General features: G+C 38.6%; 1 protein-coding gene across 1 annotated transcript in view; it reads left to right on the top strand.

Moving 5' to 3' along the window:
• The window catches only part of LOC120541423 (ammonium transporter Rh type C 1-like), a 71138-nt gene that overhangs the window by 32408 nt on the left and 18910 nt on the right, over positions 1-19820 (top strand). Inside the window, exons 2-6 of the mRNA XM_039773035.1 lie at positions 10030-10222; positions 11468-11618; positions 14365-14506; positions 16932-17098; positions 19131-19268. Coding sequence (XP_039628969.1) covers positions 10030-10222; positions 11468-11618; positions 14365-14506; positions 16932-17098; positions 19131-19268 — 791 coding nt within the window. The remainder of the gene's footprint in view (positions 1-10029; positions 10223-11467; positions 11619-14364; positions 14507-16931; positions 17099-19130; positions 19269-19820) is intronic.

Genomic DNA, 19820 nt, shown 5'->3' with positions numbered 1-19820 from the left:
CAGAAGAAAGGTTGATGTAATATACAAAATGTCCTGAAGGAGGACAAAGAAATCAGCAGATGTCCTATAAGCGAGAATGGACAGTTGTTACATGCACAGAAATTTCAAGGGTACGAGAAGAATCAGAATATAATATAACAGACTTTTATTTTATATAAATCATTTGGGTGTAAACCAATGAAGCGACCAGAGTAAAATGTATGCATTGATTGACGCTGTATGTAAATTCAGTAGTTTATAAAATGAACCTCTCTGATCATTCTGACCATTGCTGTAACGGACTGCTTTTGAAAAATGCCCCCCTCTAAGGTATTTTGCCGAGGAGTAATTAAAAGATATAATGAAAAGCTATTATCCTGCCTGATTACAGAATTGTCCTGTTAGAGGATGTTTCTTTCTTTAATAAGATGTTAAATTTCGACCACGCAAGGCTTCCTTGAAGTTTCCTGCTGCTCATGGTACCATCATGATGATTACATTTTCATATATCAACTGCTGCTTTGTTCGTTTCTTTTCTTTGCTGTTAATGTTGCTTTATGGTGCTAAAGTATATTGTACTTAACTTTGAGGTTGCAATGTAATCAAAATTGAATTTCTATTCAAAACATGGACATATTACTGCTTTGGATTGCTACTCTTTCAAATGATACTTTGCATTTCTGCAACTGTCATAACTTTGAAATATGACCCTTTGATTATCTTATAGAATACAGTTTTGGCATTATAAAGTGAGCAGACGATTGTTTTAATAAAAATGAGGACTTTATTGAAATGAAGTGTTAGTAACAAAAACTAATAAATATATTAAAAAAACTAATAAAAAATGATATGAAAGATAATAACTTTCTAGACTACCTACAGTAGCTACTATATGTTAGTAATAGCAATGAAAACCATGAAACAAAAAGATCACCGTGTCCTCCGTTAAAGAGCAGAGTGGTTTGTATTAGTTTTAACTTGATTTCCAGGGCTGTTTATATAAAACACTGCTTCAATTCAATGAACTGAAAATAACAACACAACAATAGTAAAATAGGCCTGTCATACTAAAAAACAATCACATAGCTGACACATGGTCACTTAGGTGGAGTGATGGCTCTGAGGCTAGGGCTCTGCACTGACATTCGGAAGGTTGCCAGTTTGAATCCCATAAATGCCAATATTGACTCTGCTCTGTTGGGCCCTTGAGCAAAGCCCTTAACCTGCAATTGCTGAGCGCTTTGAGTAGTGAGAAAAGCACTAGATAAATGCAAAGAATTATTATTATTACTTACACATGGCAGACATAAGTGGATAGAAGAAAAAGACAAATTATTTTTATGTGCGGGGCCCATCCCTATCAGAATACTGCTTCTCTAGTACAGATGTTGTCAGGGATGCCAGGGGTGACAACCCGGCCGGGACACCCTAAAGGACCGGAAGAGGGTCTACACCCGCCCTGGATCACGTCGGGGCCGCCACCTTGGTTGCTTTGGGGGCCACGGGTAGAGGGCTTGGAAGCCCAACCCTGTAGGGGCCCGTGGTCACCGCCAGGGGGCGCCCCAATGCCTTGGGAACCCCAGACCTCAGCACTTCCGCCACACCAGGAAGTGCAGGGGGGAAAGAGAAGCAGGGACACTGGGAGAGCTTCCGGGAGAACAGCCGGCACTTCCGCCACACTGGGGCGTGTCAGCGGGAGATTGCCGGGGAGCACCTGGAGCACATCTGGGTGCGGATAAAAGGGGCCACCTCCCTTCATTCGAGGCTGAAGTCGGGTGGAGGCAGGACAAAGCAAGAGAAGAGAGAGTAGAGGAGGCCCGAAGAAAGGTGTTGTGTGGCCAGGACTTTGGGTGGGTAGACTTGTAAATATTGTAAATAAACGTGTGGTGGTAGAAAAGAACATGTCTGCCTGTTTGGGTCCGGGCCACGTCCACAATGTTTTGGAACATGTTCATCTTTTCCTCTAATCACAAAGTGGACTTGTGGTTTTCATAGAAAATGAGAGCTTATTCTGTTTGCCCTTTTAATCATTTTCTTAATGTATTTAGTTGAATGAAAGGTCAGGGGAAAAACTTGGTTAACCCTGCAGCATTACAGCCCTAGGTAGGGAGCAGGACTATATCACAGATTACACTCTGTCGCCCGCAATCATTCATATTGGGCCATTTTAAAATCATCAGCTAATCTAACTTGTAGGTTATTGGCTGTGGGTGGAAAGCAGAGTACCATGAAGACACCCATGCAGAATCAGAGAGACACAGCAAACAGCACATAGCCTGGTGGATTCGTACTCCACCTCCAGGAGCTGTGAGGCAGAAGCTCTGAAGCTCTAACCTCCACAGATGGAGCAGGGAAATCTCCGTTTAAACACATTGCTTTCTCTCAGCCAAGTTCCTAGAGAAAATAAGCCACTTGTTCACTTAGTGTGCAGACTTAAACATGCAACAGAGGGGAAGATGTAGTGTTGCAAGAAATGTACCAAAGGTGAGTTGTAGCTTTCACTACCTAAGAAGAGTCTATTGATATTTCTTAATCCTAGTTTTCACATCCTTTTAAATGTTTTTTACTTGTTAAGGTGTCCCCATCTCTCTCCATGCGAGTGAATTCAATAGCTTCTGCCACAACTACTCATCCTCCATATAAAATCCCTTTTGTTTTGAATCTGAAACTCTGGAGTCTCATGTATCAATAATTCCATGCATGTCTTCTTTTTTTTTAATAAGTGAGGTGTTTAACAATTAATCATATAATCTTGTGATATGAGTAGATGAAAAAGTTTACTAATGGACTTCCCAATTATCTTCTTTTTATTTCTGTGTTTCTTTTTTCTTTTCCTTTTTGTTACCAGATAATAAGTTTACTAATAGACTTTCATTTTGTCTTCTTTATATTGCTGCATTTCTTTTTACTTTTTCCCTTTTTGTTACCAAACAATGAGTTTACTTTTGTTTTCTTTCTATGTCTGCATTTCTTTTTTCTTTTCTTTTTACTTTTTCTTTTACTTTTCCATTATCAAATAATAATGATTGTCCTTTGTTCTTCTAGTCCCAAATAACATAATGCAAAACTAAACTGTAAGGGTTGCAGTTTAAATGCTGACCATGCTTGTGGTAAATTATCCCTTATCAGTATCGGTTACAAAGCAAGAACAAACCAAGAACAGCATGCAAGGTACAACGCCACAAGGACAATTAATCAACACATCCATTAACCTAACATGCAGGATGAAGGTGTAGTATCTGGAGGACAACCCATACTGGCCAGATCAAGACTCCTACATTGGACCCTGGAGTTGTGAGACAGCAGGACTAAACACTGCACTCCCCACTCTGTGCCTATAAATACGTATACTATAGTTTCTTTTTCATTTTTTGTTTAATTTAGTTTCCCATTAGAATGGAGAGGAAGTATGAAATGCACATTGAAATATCGTAACACAACCAGTTTCACAAAAAACGGGACCATTTTCAGTCTCCCTCACTTGTTTTAGATACCTAGTTGTAAAATGCTTTAGGATTGCCTGCAGTATTTGGACAGAATATTGACGGGGGACGGACTTCATCCATGAGAACGAGCAGAATATCCAACACTCCCACGATCACTTGTGATGAAGTGCCTCTTGGGTATCATGTTTAACAAATTTCCTTGTTATTGAATTGCCATCTGACTAAGAGATTCACTATTTAGCTAAGTAAAACTAACCAGAATGACTAATTAATACCTTTTAAAGACTTTTAGCAGTGCTAAAATATATACATTTTTGTTGGAAGTCACATGATTTGCTCCTTATACTTTATCTATAGTTTCACTAGTTCACTGCTGAGTGAAAAAAATAAATAAATCTTGTACAACTTTCAAAATATATTTAAAGCAGCTATTTAGTTCTGCTGCCTAACATCTCCAGGTAACATTTTATTTTCAGCTTGAGGAATTTCAGCAGGTAATTTGCTCATTCTCCCCATATGTAAATTGCTTTTGTGCATTTGTTTCTACCTACATCCTACAGACATGAATGTCCGGTTCACTAGAGTCTTCAAATTGGTCGGATACTACTGAATAAATGTTAGATATGAACAAACCCAGTAACACTTTCAAGGTAATTTAGTTATTTTAACTAATACTAGGGGGCTTTGCCCCCTGCTCGCTTTGCTCAACAACCACCACCCTAAGGGCCTGCACTACGCACCAGCCAGTTCGAGTCTCTGCCGTTCACGTTGTGAAGAGGGGAGCTGAACACACCTCGAGGAGATGCGGTCGTTCCCCCTCTTAAACGGTGATACAATGGGAAACAAATACATTTTTTTACCTCCTCTTTGCTCGATCAGCTGCTGGCTTGCTGCTGCTGCCGTGCCACGTGATCTGCATCTCGCGAGGCACACTTCTGTCATATCACCTATGTCCATATATTAAATCTCTTTTCGCTTTTACCTTTTTTTCAGTATCGCACTGAATTTTGATTCCGTGTTTGGAATTACATCATGACAAAGCAACGTATAACTGCCCATGAATGAATATCGTTTCTTGTGATTGACTGGCGCCTCTACACTGCCATTTGCTGCCCTGTGCTGAGTGCTGCTAGGACAGATTCCAACTCCACATGAAAGATCTTTCTTCTTACATTTAAATGATCTTTTATTGCACTTACCTGTTTTGCTGGTTTCACTTGTGTGATTGTGTGATAATAAAGTCTAGCTTAGGTTATCATCAACTGAACTAAATACGTTGATTTCAAAATGGTTGGATTGATGGATGGTTGGCATTTAATCAACATATTCAAATTTATACTCCTATTACTTGCCTGAGCAAACAGACAAAAATAATTAACAGAGATTAAATATAAGAGAACTGTAATAAAGTAAAAGTCAAAGAGTAAACCAAAGAAAAGCAATCATATAATCAGTGTCCCATCATGACACATCAAGTCACATGACTAAATTGTTGTTTAATCATTTTTCTGGGGGTTTATTGTCATTTTAATATTGAGTCAACCATAGGATTATGACTTTGGGTTCTGGGCATCTAAAAATCTTGATTGTTAGTGTTACTGATAATGATAGAATATCTCAATATTGTGATATTTATTTCCAATAACTCTTTAGATGACCTTTGTGCGGCTTAGTGGCATTGTTAGGCCACATAGTAATGGCACAAATCAGAATATTTTCTTGAGAAATATATTAAAAGGTTTCCTTTCACTTGACCTGTATTTTCTTGATTGCCTCAACAAGTGACAGCGTTGACAGAGACAGACATGTATGCTCCGTCAAAAGCACTATATTGTACGAAGCTTGATTGATTGATTTATTTACACATATTAATACAATATTGGCATTGTTATACAGATTTAAAATAATAATTTAATAGTTTATGTAGAAGACTTGGTCAGATGAATTGTTAGATGGGACCTGACATAAAATAGTATAAATCCTAAAGAATTATTTCATATAGAAAAATATGGAGAGACATGCGTTACAAGTTTATGGTGTCCACCAATTACACTGAAATTAAGATTGCTATGACACAGTTCTGCACACCAAAACCCAGGCTCAAACAAACACATTTTTACATCTGCATTATGAAATTGTGTTAAATATTTAGATTTCTGCAAGAAAAAACATGTTACTTTATATAATACAATTTGGAATACAAATCTGAAGCTGTGAGGATCCCCCAGGACTGAACTTGAGGATCCCTGGTATCATGAAAAAGACATAATAAATGGAACCTCCATTTTTACCTCAACAGCATTAAATTTATTATTGCTTATTGAAACTAATGCATTGTCACAAACTTGACAAAAAGACACAAAAAGGTTTGGGGCAGCCACCTGTATATTGTTTTCCTGGCTGCAAACTTAGTTGAATAGTGGTAGTACAGGTTAGAGTCCACAACAGAACTGATTTGCTGGCGGCTTTAAAGGAGAGTGGAGGAAGTGACGCCAGCATTCGGGCAGGAACCAGAAGTGGTGTCATTAGTGCCGGGGACCGGAACTGAGGTCGTGATTGGGGTCGGAACTGGAAGTGTTGTCATTGGGGCCAGGATCAGAAGAGACGTCATCTGTGGGATCAGAGCCGGAAGTGGTGTCATTTGGGCCAGGCGGAATTTTCCGTAACTGGTCTGCAGAGAAGTGAGAGAAAGAGTTAGTGCACTTTGCCACCCCCTGGTCTGACATGGAATTGCTCTCATTCGGGCCCTTTAGCTACCTCCCATGCGCACTTGTGTGACAGCATGAACTAACTTTTATGTAACTAGCATTGCGAGAAACTGCTTTACATTTTCTGGTTTTCATTAAAAAGCTAGACTTACAGAAGATAACGCATAAATGTGAGTACAGATAACAAGAAACTTGACTTCTTTGAACATAAAGCTGACAGTCCCATCATTATATTTTTACAGAACTTTTACTCAGTAATGGAAGAATAATTATAATAATATATAAGCTTATTTCTTGTTTTATCTCACTGTAACAGTTAATAAGACAGTCAATGGCATGATGGAAGGAACATCAACAGAGCTCTTTGATACAATACGTATTGTACAGCCGAGTGCTGTTAATATTAAAGTAAAGAAGAATATTGTATTTACAAAGATGTCTTTTAATAGTATTTTCAAAGAAATGGTCAGATTAATTGTAAGATGGGACCTGACATAAAACAGTATAAATCCTAAAGAATTATTTCATATACAAAAATGTGGAGAGACATGACTTAAGGATGGCTTCTTTCACCTGCATGGAGAGCTCCTTTGACTGCATGTTGTCTGTTCACAGCAAAATCTTCCACATGCAAGCACCACACCTCAAATCAACTCCAGGCCTTTTATCTGCTTAATTGATAAGGATATCACGACGGACTTGAACACACCTGCCCATGAAATAGCGTTTGAGTCAATTGTCCAATTACTTTTGAGCCCCTGAAATGAAGGGATTGTGTTACATAAATGCTTTAGTTGCCTCACGTTTTTATGCAATGGTTTTGTTCACCCCACTGAATTAAAGCTGAAAGTCGGCACTTCAACTGCATCTGAGTTGTTTCATTTAAAATTCATTGTGGTAATGTACAGAACCAAAATTAGAAAAAAGATGTCTCCGTCCAAATATTAATGGACCTAACTGTAGGGACTTCAGGTGGTTTTTGAAGCTGAATGCTTTTAAGGCAAGCTTTGCCTTAAAACTAAACTAAAACTAAACTAAAAGAATTCAGAACACAAAATGTGTTCTAAACATTAAACTAATTTCTTTCTTTCGGCCTAACAGTATTTTTTTATCTAGACTTGTGCATATGATAAAAAATATAGTTTTCTATTCATAAATGTTAAATATTGCATACAGTTTATGGTAAAGTGCCTCAAGAAACAAAGGCACAATCTTTACATATGGCATCAAGGCTATTTGCTTGTGTGAGGTTTGTGTCTTGTCTCTGATTATATACATTTAATTCAAGGGTTCTGGCTTATTTCAGGTGTTGTGAGATTAGGCCATTGAGCAGTTCTGTGTCACTTATTGCAGTTTTTAGTACTCATTGTGAATTGTTATGTCATCCATGGTGGAATTCTTGTCTTTGACATCATCATCGTTTAGCTCAATCTCCCCCAAAATCTCATGTGCTGAAGCAGATGGATAAATCATCCTAAATATATAATGAAGATACTCCGACACATTTTAGAAATTATGCTCTTAAATGATGCGACTTAAATATTTTTATTAGTAACACTTTTAAATACAGATATGCATCTGTCAATCTTAAAGTTTCAATGTTGTGTAAAACAGGAATAACTTGGAAGATCAATTGGTGTAATAGCATGCTGTTCCTTTTCAATACACACTTAAGCCTCTTTTCACGCTGCCACAAATGAACTTTGATATGTAGGTGTGAAATGGTCACTTTCCCTGAACCCAGAAATCTATCTCGAATTGAACTTGAAGTACTACCCTCCCTTGTCATGAGTGTTGAAATTTAAGAGGCCAAACTGAATACAAACAGGAAAAGGTAGGATTATTTCCCTCCTCACCTCAGATGAATTAATCAGTGATGTTCCTAAGTAGAAGGTCTGAAGCTGAAGAAATACCAAGCATAGTTGCTGCCCATCATTTTGATGTTCCATAATAACACCATGGTAGTGTAGTTTACTAATGCTTAACGTAACTTCAAGTAATGAACAATAGGTATCAGGTTAGGGTTGGGTAAGGGACAGTGCCTCTGGAATGGCAGACCATGGTGGTGGTCTATCTCTTTAAGAAGTGGGACCAGATGGTGTGTTCCAACTACAGAGGGATCACTCTCCTCAGCCTCCCTGGAAAAGTCTATTCGGGGGTCTTGGAGAGGAGGGTCCTTCAGATAGTCGAACCTCGGATTCAGGAGGAACAGTGTGGTTTTCGTCTAAGTCACGGAACAGTGGACCAGCTCTACACCCTTAGCAAGGTCCTGGAGCGTGCATGGGAGTTTGCCCAAACAGTCTACATGTGTTTTGTGGACTTGGAAAAGGTGTTCGACCGTGTCCCTCGGGGAATCCTGTTGGGGGTGCTCCGGGAGTATGGGGTACTGGACCCCCTGATAAGGGCTGTTCGGTCCCTGTACAACCGGTGTCAGAGCTTGGTCCACATTGCCAGCAGTAAGTCGAACTCCTTTCCAGTGAGAGTTGGACTCCGCCGGGGCTGCCCTTTGTCACCAATTCTGTTCATAACTTTTATGGAATCAGCAGCTCCAAATCCGAGACCATGGTCCTCAGCCAGAAAAGGGTGGAGTGCCCTCTCAGGGTTGGGAGTGAGATCCTGCCCCAAGTGGAGGAGTTCAAGTATCTCAGGGAAGATCTTGTTCACGAGAGAGGGAAGAATGAAGTGTGAGATCGACAGGCAGATCAGTGCGGCGGGCTCTGCATTGGTCTGTCGTGGTGAAAAAGGAGCTGAGCCTTAAGACAAAGCTTTCAATTTACCAGTCAATCTACGTTCCTACCCTCACCTATGGTCATGAGCTATGGGTAATGACCAAAAGAATGAGATCATTAATACAAGCGGCTGAAATGAGTCTCCTCTGCAGGGTGTCTGGGCTTTCCCTTAAAGATAAGGCGAGAAGCTCAGTCATCCAGGAGGGGCTCAGAGTAGAGCCGCTGCTCCTCCGCATCGAGAGGAGTCCGATGAGGTGGCTCGGGCATCTGATCAGGATGCCTCCTGGACGCCTCCCTGGTGAGGTGCTCCGGGCATGTCCAACCGGAAGGAGGCCCCGGGGAAGACCCGCTGGAGGGACTATGTTTCCCAGCTGGCCTGGGAGTGCCTTGGGATTCCCCTGGAAGAGCTAGAAGAAGTGGCTGGGGAGAGGGCGGTCTGGGCATCTCTGCTCAAGCTGTTGCCCCCGCGACCCGACTTTGGATAAGCAGAAGAGGCTGGATGGATGGATGGAGGTATAAGGTTACTATAAAATCAGCCAAATCACACAGGAATCTATTCATTGAAAACACAAATAAAGTCACACTGCCATGTCTCAAGTTTTTATTCTGTTTCTGAAAGGCAAGAAATATCAGCAGCAGCAAAAAATCATGTTTGGGTGGACATGGATAATACTCTGTTAGAAGTGTTCAGATTTTCACAAAAGACAAAATTTATTTAAAAAATAAAGACTATCTATTATTCTATTACATAAAGGATGTTCAGGATGTGTAGAACACCCCCATGAGTACAAGGGACTGAGCAAAGTGAGCAGCAGATGTCATTCAATTCATTTTTGTATGCCATTGGCTAGTTACAGCTGATAAGCTCAAAGAATAATACATGTTTATAAATGTATACTTAAAAAATAAAATTAAAGAAAAACTATAAATCTTTCAAAAAACACAAGGACACCATGCATCATGTGCATACATTAAATAAATACACACAGTACAGTACATGCATCCATAGACTTGTTTTTTGTCAAGGTTTATTAATCTTAGGCTAAGCTGGCCTCATTTTAGTATTAATTAACAAATACTAATATGGATTTTGCTGTACTCTCTACATGTGGCAATGCTGACTCATGGATCTATTAATTCTTTTTTTTCTTTTTGCATTTTTTACAGGCTTCCAGGATGTTCATGTCATGATATTTGTTGGCTTCGGCTTTCTTATGACTTTTCTGCAACGATACAGTTTTAGTGCAGTGGGCTTCAACTTTCTGGTTGCTGCCTTTGGAATTCAGTGGGCTCTCCTAATGCAGGGCTGGTTTGGGTCTTTAAACTATTCCACTGGAAAGATCCTTATTGGAGTAGAAAAGTGAGTCAATTGACATGATCAGAGTGGTTCATTATTACTTACATGGGCTTTTCTAAGTATGTTTTCATGATTTTTATTCCTTGCTGAACAATTCTTTATGCTATCTTATTAAACTGAATTGTACCCTTTGCTATCTTAAATATCTTGTGATTGTGAACATAGTAATAGAGTGCAATAAAAACATGATGAATCACTTGCACTACCAACAGAAACAGCTCTGCTTAAATGAAGTGTAAGGACATAGTAGCTCAACGACCCCGCTAAATCCCCAATCAAGGTTACGGGGGCACAGGATTCAGTATGACGACAAAAGAAAATTGCAGTCAATGTAAGAGCATATCTTCAGATGGTAAATGTTTACCAGTTTGCTTTGTATAAACCCATATACTTTTCCAGAAAGAGCCATTCTCGATGCTGAATTGTGACAAGTTGTGACATCAGTTAAAGTGTCCTTTACTTTGTAAAAGAATGCACAAATGTATGATTAGAACTCACATCCATGTTTACACTAGTCAAATATACAAAAATACCATTTAATTTGGAGGAGGGTCCTATAGAGCGACAGAAATCATGTTGTGCACTATAGATTGTGGACGCTAGGTGACACTGTTGCCCCTTTAAACCCAACAGACAGACACGCAGGACACTAGGTAAAAGCACCAAGAAGATATTTTAATTATTTTCTTCTTTAACAGTGCCCTTCAAGCACAACAGCCACAATACACAGGCAAGTAAATCAATCAAAATACATTCATCCACGTGACTTGTCAGCAGTTCCAGGTCAGGCAGAGAATTAAAATTATTTATTCAGCCCGGAAGTACTTCCATTAGTACTTCCGGGCTAGGTGAGAATTTATTCTCCCACCATGTTGCCGAACTCCATGTCTCATAGTGCCCTGCGGGAATCCCTGGCACTGCTGCATTCCAGGGGAGCTGTCAGCTAGCGTTTTGAAGGAGGCAGTGTCCTTGAAAAGCTGCCTTTCCCCATTCATCCATCTCAGGGGCTTCCACCCGGCCGTCTCTTACAAGATGTTGTGCTATTTATGTTAACTCAACAATAACAACATAAATAAATAAATAAAGAATTTGAAATTCTATTGTTGTACTGAGATAAAATAACACATATATTATTACTGTATGACTATACTGTATTTACTTATTAATTATAATTAATTATCAATATTCATACTTAAAACATCTTTTTCACAAAGTAACCAAGTACTGTTTCTTATTGTGTTTTCCCAGCTTGATCAATGCAGACTTTTGTGTAGCCTCTTGCCTGATAGCATATGGAGGAGTGCTTGGGAAAACAAGTCCTGTTCAGCTCATGATTATGACACTTATTGGAGTAACACTGTATGCAGTGGAAGAACACATCATCTTAAAGTTGCTTCATGTGAGTAAGTTTTCCATCTAACTAGACATGGTAGAGGATCTGTGTACTTCAGTGATGGTTGAGTTTGTTATTTGGAGGTATGAGTTATTAATAATACAATTAATAATAACAGATTTGTTGAAGAGGAGGAGCCAAAGGACATTTAAAAAAGAAATAAAACTCTAAGGATGTCACTAAGTAAATGTAGACCAAACTTGCCTAGAACAGGGGTCTAGGGGTCCATTCTTGGAGCAGGCATGGGGTTGTGCTCACCAAGAGCACATTAATTAAGTTTAATGACTACTAGTACACTTGTGACATTGTTCACAAAGCTTGTCTGTTTCCTTGGTTATGCAATCACCAGGTAACTCTTCGGGATTAGAGAACAAGTAGTACAAGGAGGGCCATGGAGCAAGTGGATTGTTTCTATTCACTTACCCACAAGTTACAACAGATACTAGAAGTGGTGCCCGTTCACGGTTATGCACCTTTGGGTACATCGGAGCATGCTGGCTAATACTGCTCGCAGCTCTTCAATAGTGATGTTGCGGATAGTGTTTGTGATGTTTTCCTTGAGTTCATCCAGGGTATGTGGATTGTTGGTGTATACTTTCTACTTTAAATTTCCCCACAGATAAAAATCACATTTGGACAAGCCCGGGGAACGTGGTGGCCATAACCCCTTGTTCACAGTTCACTCCTCTGTAAACAGTTCATGAACCCATGCCAGTGAGTCACGTGAGGTGAGGCATGTTGCCCCATCTTGTTGGAAAAAGCAGTACATTTTTTCTTTTGATGTTAGTTGGTCGTAAAATTGTTCAAAGATGTCCAAGTAAACCGCAGTATTCACAGTTGATTCAAAGAAAATTGGGTCCACTGTTCATGTTCCTGACACCATACACCAAATGCCAATTTTCTGGTCGTGAAGTGGCTACATCCTCCTCCAAAGAGCGTGGCACCAGTATTGGAGGCGGGCTACTTTTACATGGGGCAAGGTCCAAAAAACTAGGGTGAGTGTAGCAGAGCAGCCTGCACAACCTGTGCACTGTGAGCAAAGTTATCATGAAGTAGAAAACAGATGGTGGACAGCTTTCTTCCCTGATTGAAGGCTGTTAAGCATCAAAGTGAATCAGCATAGCACTACTATTTATGTGGGCCATTCGAGGCATACAATCAATGTAATGAATACAGACCATGTCCTCAACATCCTAAAAAATTGCACATAATCTTACTGGCAGGCTTATTTAATTTCTTTTGTGTTGGAGAATCACAATGCTTCCATTGTTTTCATTGTTATATGGGCACTGGGTCATAGTCCCATGTTAAAATCCATCCATCCATTTTCCAAATCCGAACAAAGGGGTCTGCTGGAGCCAATCCCAGCCAACACAGGGCAGGAATCAATCCTGGGCAGGGTGCCAACCTACCGCAGGACACACACAAACACACCAAGGCCAATTTAGAATCACCAATCCACCTAACCGGCATGTCTTTGGACTGTGGGAGGAAACTGGAGTGCCCGGAAGAAACCCATGCAGATACGGAGAGAACATGCAAACTCCATGCAGGGAGGACCTGGGAAGCGAACCTGGGTCTCCTAACTGCGAGACAGCAGCACTACCACTGCGCCACCGTGCCGCCCCATGTTAATACTAATACTAATATAATTCTCTTTTGGAAAATTGGGTGTAATGGGCTTCATTCCAACAACAACAACAACATGCATTTATATAGCACATTTTCATACAAATAATATACTGTAGCTCAAAGTGCTTTACATGATGAAGAAAAGAGAAATTAAAGACAAAGAAAGAATTAGAATAAGATCACACTAATTAATATAGAATTTGAAAAAAACAAAAAAAAATCCAGACGGCTGGAGAGAAAAAATAAAATCTGCAGGGGTTCCAGGTCACAAGACCACTCAGTCCCCTCTGGGCATTCTACCTAACATAAATGAAACAGTCCTCTCTGCATTTAGGGTTCTATTGGAAGGACTTGATGATGATGATGGTCATGTTGACTTCTGGCTTTTAATCCATCAAATTAGGAACATCATGGTGCTTTGATTAGGTGGTGGTGGCGCAGGTCGCCACCACAGAAATCTGGAAAAAGAAACAGAAGAGAGAGTAGGGGTTAGTATGGATTTTAGAGCCACCGTGAATAGTTATGATAATAAATTAAATATACAGAGTATTAGGATTAAATTAAAATGAAGTTGTGAGAAGGCCATGTTAACGTAATGAGTTTTTGGCAGGCATCCAGGCATTAATTTTCTAAGCCTTCAATTAGCAGAGGTCTTGATCTCATTTAGTTGTTCAAGAAGAATAAAAGCAACTGACAAATAACTAATCTATACAGTATCTGCTATCGTATGTGCCATCATTTTTTATTTCACCATTAAGATTTTCTCTTCCACTCTTGACCATGAATGGATTTTGATTTTAGGACAAATATTGTTGGAAATTAGAAGTGTAGGCTAATTATGTTAAATGTGATGTATTAAAATCAGATTGGGTTTATAGTTAAATATGATGACCTGCTATGCAAATTTCATAAATATGAATTTGAAATTGAGATTTTTGTTTCCCATTGGTACTTTGCCCACTTCTTTGTGTTGTGCTATAATTCAAGCCCATTATCTGCAGCATCTTCACAATTTTTTATTCTTGTGCATTTTTTTTGTTTAATGTTTGTAATGTTAAACAAAGGTGTAACATTAGTTTCATAAAAACATAGATACTATTTTTTTTTGTTTTGTTATTAGGCTCGAGATGCTGGAGGCTCCATGGTCATTCATATTTTTGGAGCATACTATGGTTTAGCTATCAGTCGTGTTCTTTACAGACCTAAATTGAATCAAGAGAAAAATGGCTCAGTCTACCATTCAGATGTCTTTGCTATGATTGGTATGTCATTTGTGATTTAATTTAATACTTTAGGAATAAAATGCAATTTATGGTTCTAGTTTCTTTTAAATGTTCAGCCAACAACAACAACATTTATTTATACAGCACATTTTCATACACACAGTAGCTCAAAGTGCTTTACATAATAAAGAATAAAGACACAATAAGAAAACAAAATAAATCAACATTAATTAACATCGAATAAGAGTAAGGTCCAATGGCCAGGGGGGGACAGAAAAAACAAAAAACTCCACACGGCTGGAGAAAAAATAAAATCTGTAGGGATTCCAGACCATGAGACCGCCCAGTCCCCTCTGGGCATTCTACCTAACATAAATGAAACAGTCCTCTTTGGATTTAGGGTTCTCACGGAAAGGCTTGATGATGATGATGGTCACGTAGACTTCTGCCTTTTAATCCGTCCATCATTGTTGGAGCATCATGAAGCTTTGAGTAGGTGGAGGTGGCGCAGGCCACCACCACAAAGAAACCGGAAAAGAAACAGAAAAAGAGAGTAGGGGTCAGTACGGATTTTAGAGCCACCATGAATAGTTATTATGAGGAAATTGAACATACAGAGTATCAGGATTAACTTAATTTAAGTTAGATTGAAGTTATAAGAAGGCCATGTTAAAGTAATGTGTTTTCGGCAGTGTTTTAAAGTGCTCCACTGTATCAGCCTGGCGAATTCCTATTGGCAGGCTATTCCAGATTTTAGGTGCATAGCAGCAGAAGGCCGCCTCACCACTTCTTTTAAGTTTTGTTCTTGGAATTCTAAGGAGACACTCATTTGAGGATCTAAGGTTATGTTTTGGAATATAAGGTGTCAGACATCCCGATATATAAGATGGGGCGAGATTATTTAAGGCTTTATAAACCATAAGCAGAATTTTAAAGTCAATCCTGAATGACACAGGTAACCAGTGTAGTGACATCAAAACTGGAGTAATGTGTTCAGATTTTCTTTTCCTAGCTAGGATTCTAGCAGCTGCATTCTGCACTTGTTACAAACTATTTATGTCTTTCTTGGGTAATCCTGAGAGGAGTGCGTTACAGTAATCTAGTCGACTGAAAACAAATGCGTGAACTAATTTCTCAGCATCTTTCAGTGATATAAGATGTCCTACCATATTTACAACAGCAGAATCAGTATATTAGCCAAAACTAATTCCAACACATGTCAGATAGTAAAATATGCAGATTATTTATTTTATTTCATTTTAAAATATTAACTTTGGATATTTTATGCAGGTAAAAATGAGTATCCAAAAATCTATAAATTCTCTTTATCACTTTTTTAACATACTTAATCCAATTTTAGATCACGAGCAACTGGTGCCAATCTCAACAGCACTGGATGCAAGGTAGGAACCCATCATTGACCGGGCAAGTGCAACCACTGACCCACAGTCACTTGCACTAGACATACTCAGGGTTTCCAGACAACTAAACTCACACGTCATTGAGATCTGAAAATAAAGACAGAGTAACCAGAAAAAAACTCACATAGAAACAAGAAAAATGAGCAAAGTCCGCACGTGCAGTGACCACACTGGGGTTTGAATTCAGTCATGTGAGACAGCAGCACGAAGCACCAAAAAATATTAATGTACCCTAAATTGACACAAAGATGTGGACAAGAGACAAAGATAGAGCTATGAGTTTCAGTATAGTAGAGTTAATTGTACCGGGACCGTCTTTCTAAGGACTCTGCCAAATATGTTATCAGCCCAGCAGTGACAGCTCTAGTAAATGTTATCTGATACGATATAATTGAGGCTGCGTAACATTGTGAAGCTGTTAGAATGTTTCAATTTAATATTGTTTGTGGCAGTAGAGCTTGGCTTTTAAAATCAGCTTGCCTTATTATTATTATTATTAACTACTAAGTCTGCATCACAAACATTATTCAATAAAATGTGTAAGAAGATAAAATTGAAAATATAGATTTTATTCAATTCCAGTTTTAGGCTGTATTTGCGACCCGAGTTTTCATAACCGTTTTAATCGCGCCACCCCTAACATTTTTTTGAAATGTAGATGCATATTTTATCATATTTACTTAACTTTTATCGACATTTATCTACCTCTATATTTATTGTTCTAGTATCGGAATGTAATTTAAGTTAATTTGTTTTGGTTTCAACAGATGTTTTTTTCATATTTTTGATTCTTGTTTTCTTTTTTTCACATCTTTGCTCCCCCCTTTCTGTTACTTTCGCCCTCCTATGGGGACTCGCCCCGCAAGTTGAGAACCACTGCCCTAATAATTTTTTCACTAATAACTTGGTTGCTTTTGTTTCAGCAATGTTTATGTGATGTTTTCAGTAAAGCTTAGGCCGCAGCAAGCCATACTCTAGCGCCACCGCAGTCACCAGTGTCAAGTGTATCCACTTCCCTGACTCGTTATTATTTATTCCAACAGGAACCCTGTTCTTATGGCTGTTCTGGCCAAGCTTCAACTCCGCCATTTCAAACACTGGGGACGGTCAACACCGAGCCATGATTAATACCTATGTGTCGTTATCTGCTTCAGTTGTAACTGCTGTTGCTATCTCCAGCTTGACACAGAAGAAAGGAAAGCTTGACATGGTATGAATACAGAATTATGTTTTTGAGGTGATCTACACAACTGGCTAAATGCATTCCAAGTTTTGTCTTATTTAAAGTGTCTTACTCATCTTTTTTGATACATTCGTATTTATGCATTTGTGTGTGTGCAGTTTGTGAGGATAGTATAGTTGTTTCAAATTAGTTTTGATGTGCTGTATTTTAGATGAATTAATAGCACATAACTGTGCTAGAACTACATTTGAAACCTGGCCCCAAAGACTAAAAGGTATTAACACCCAAGGAAAAGAATTAACAACACGTCATTACCATGTACACCAGAAGAACTACATGTAAATGTTTCCTATTTCTATATGATTTAAAGATTGTAATGCAAAAAAATAAGAAACTAAAACTAATGTCATAAGCAGGCAGACAAGTGAGGCTTTCAATTAACCACATTGTCTGAGGTTGCTTGCCTGGGAACTCAATTCCTAACCTAACCTCTTAGAATGTGTCGATGTACGTATTCGTTTGGTCCAATATGGTCTTATAAAAACTTTCCTTATTTACAAAGCACATTCATTCATGTTGTGTTGTTCACCCATACATCACTCTCTGTTTCTTTAAATGCTCATTTCACCTTCTGTTACGTGTTTCTTTCTTCCTTGCTCAATATCTATGTATCCGAAGGGTATATTACTCTTCTCTTCTCTTCCCTCTTTTTAGTATACTTTGTTTATAACTTTAGGCAACTGTGTTTAACAGTGGTTACTAATGCAGCTTTGAAACTTTGCAGACAAAGGACCAGCTGTTGTTGATTTCTCTGTGTGTCTTCATGGGTTTTCTGGTTTTTCACCATTCCAAGGATGTTAATGTTGGGTGAATTACCAATTAAAATAAGTTGTGAATAAGTGAGGGTGAGTGGCCGTGAGAACTTGCCCTGGGGTGGACATGCTTACTGTCCACTTTTGGGTCCTGTCACATGCTCTGTCGATGTATGATAGACGTTTGGGGACAAGGTTAATAACTCTAGTCTTCTAGTTTAGCATTGTGATTCTCCGCTAATGTCACCTTGCACTTTAACTTGTTTGAAAATAATAAACCAAAGAGACAAAGTCAACAGAGCGTATGAACAGCTCTTGACAAATTCCAGCCTTCCTTCCCTCAGAACATTCATTTTAACAGTACACGGAGTATTCATTTAGAATCTAGCATTTAGCAGCATCCCTACAAGTAACCAAATACAAAATCCTTATAGCTCTAGGAATAAAATAATTGTTAAGTCTGTTGCTCTTTACCATTGACAATCTAAATCTGCAGCCTGAGGGCAAGAGCTGAAACTTCAGGATAAAGAGGATGGCTACTGTCTGACAGAACTGAGTCAGCCTTCTATCGAACCCTGTTTGAAATACAGTGACAGAGGTGTGCTACAAACCAATAATTGTACTGGTAATGTTTTTAATGATGTTAAAATGATTTATATTATTTAATGCTGAGGCTGCCAAACCAATAAATAAAAGCAAATGTGACAGAAGAGTCAATAAAGGACTTATAATACAGTGTCATGATAGTTTTGTCCACTTCAAAACAGTTGAGCTTCCTTAGAAAGGTTTTAAGCATTTAGCGTGACAGGCACTGAAGGACAAGCCAATAGAAAAGATATACAAATACAAGCTGAAAACGAGACAATGCAGCAAGCACAGTCAGTCAGTCTCACCGACTGTTCAAGTGAAACCTGCCAATGCTCGAAATAATTCATTTTTGGATCTTCACATTGTAAGCTGGAAAGAAATTTGTTCTGAATATACTTGGAAGCCAAAGAGCATTGATCACAAAACATTATAAGACATATAATACATATCTGTCAACATGAATATGGTCTAATTTGCTGGGGTTTTTTTTTTTGGTTATGTGCTGATATACTTTTTTAATAAGTTTTGCTGTACTCACCTGTCCAAATTCTACTTCCTCGAGTTTAAATTGAAACTCAATGCATGTGGTATTTTACAATTTGTTGTACGCAATACTCATAAGGTGACATTAAAAAAATATTTTTTATGTTTTAATCAAGGTGCACATTCAGAATGCAACATTGGCAGGGGGTGTTGCCATGGGAACGGCTAGTGAAATGATGGTGTCTTGTTATGGTTCCTTGATTGTTGGATTTTGCTGTGGCATCATCTCCACATTAGGATATGTCTACTTGAGTGTAAGTCTGAATAAATTATAGCTTCTGTACTGCCTGGAAATACTGTGTACTACTATGTTACCAGGGTCTCATTGTATGACTTGGATAATGCTGAGGTTTCCATGAAGCCCATGGTTGCTGCAGTTATCAGAGGCTAATTCTTTCCTGTAAATGTGTAATTGATTTAATTAGATTTAAAATATTTCTTCCATAGTGTGTATGCGTAGAAATTATGAAAGCCCTTTATTCTTCTAAGTTGTCTATGGATTCCCTAAATTTCTGTTTTTTGTAATGCTAATTATTATTTATGACACAGTTGGAAACTTCAAACAAATGTTGGAAAGGTTTTCTTCATGCAAAGAACCATAGATGTACTGTATGCTATATGTTACTTGGTAGTGTTGTGTACAGTAGGACTTTATGGACCTTCAAAGCTTGAACTGATGTTATTTTGGAGGATTTCAATGGATAGGATTGGTAAGCGTCATTGAGCTGAATGGCCTGTTCTCCTCACAATTATTTTAGTGTTCTAATTCAGTTTCGAGTCTCTGGTGACTAAAGACTTCAGTGCCA

Source organism: Polypterus senegalus, chromosome 12, assembly GCF_016835505.1.
Source record: "Polypterus senegalus isolate Bchr_013 chromosome 12, ASM1683550v1, whole genome shotgun sequence".
Classification (NCBI taxonomy): Eukaryota; Metazoa; Chordata; class Cladistia; order Polypteriformes; family Polypteridae; genus Polypterus; species Polypterus senegalus.
Note: the sequence above shows the minus strand (reverse complement) of the source record. Positions and strands in the feature narration are given on the sequence as shown.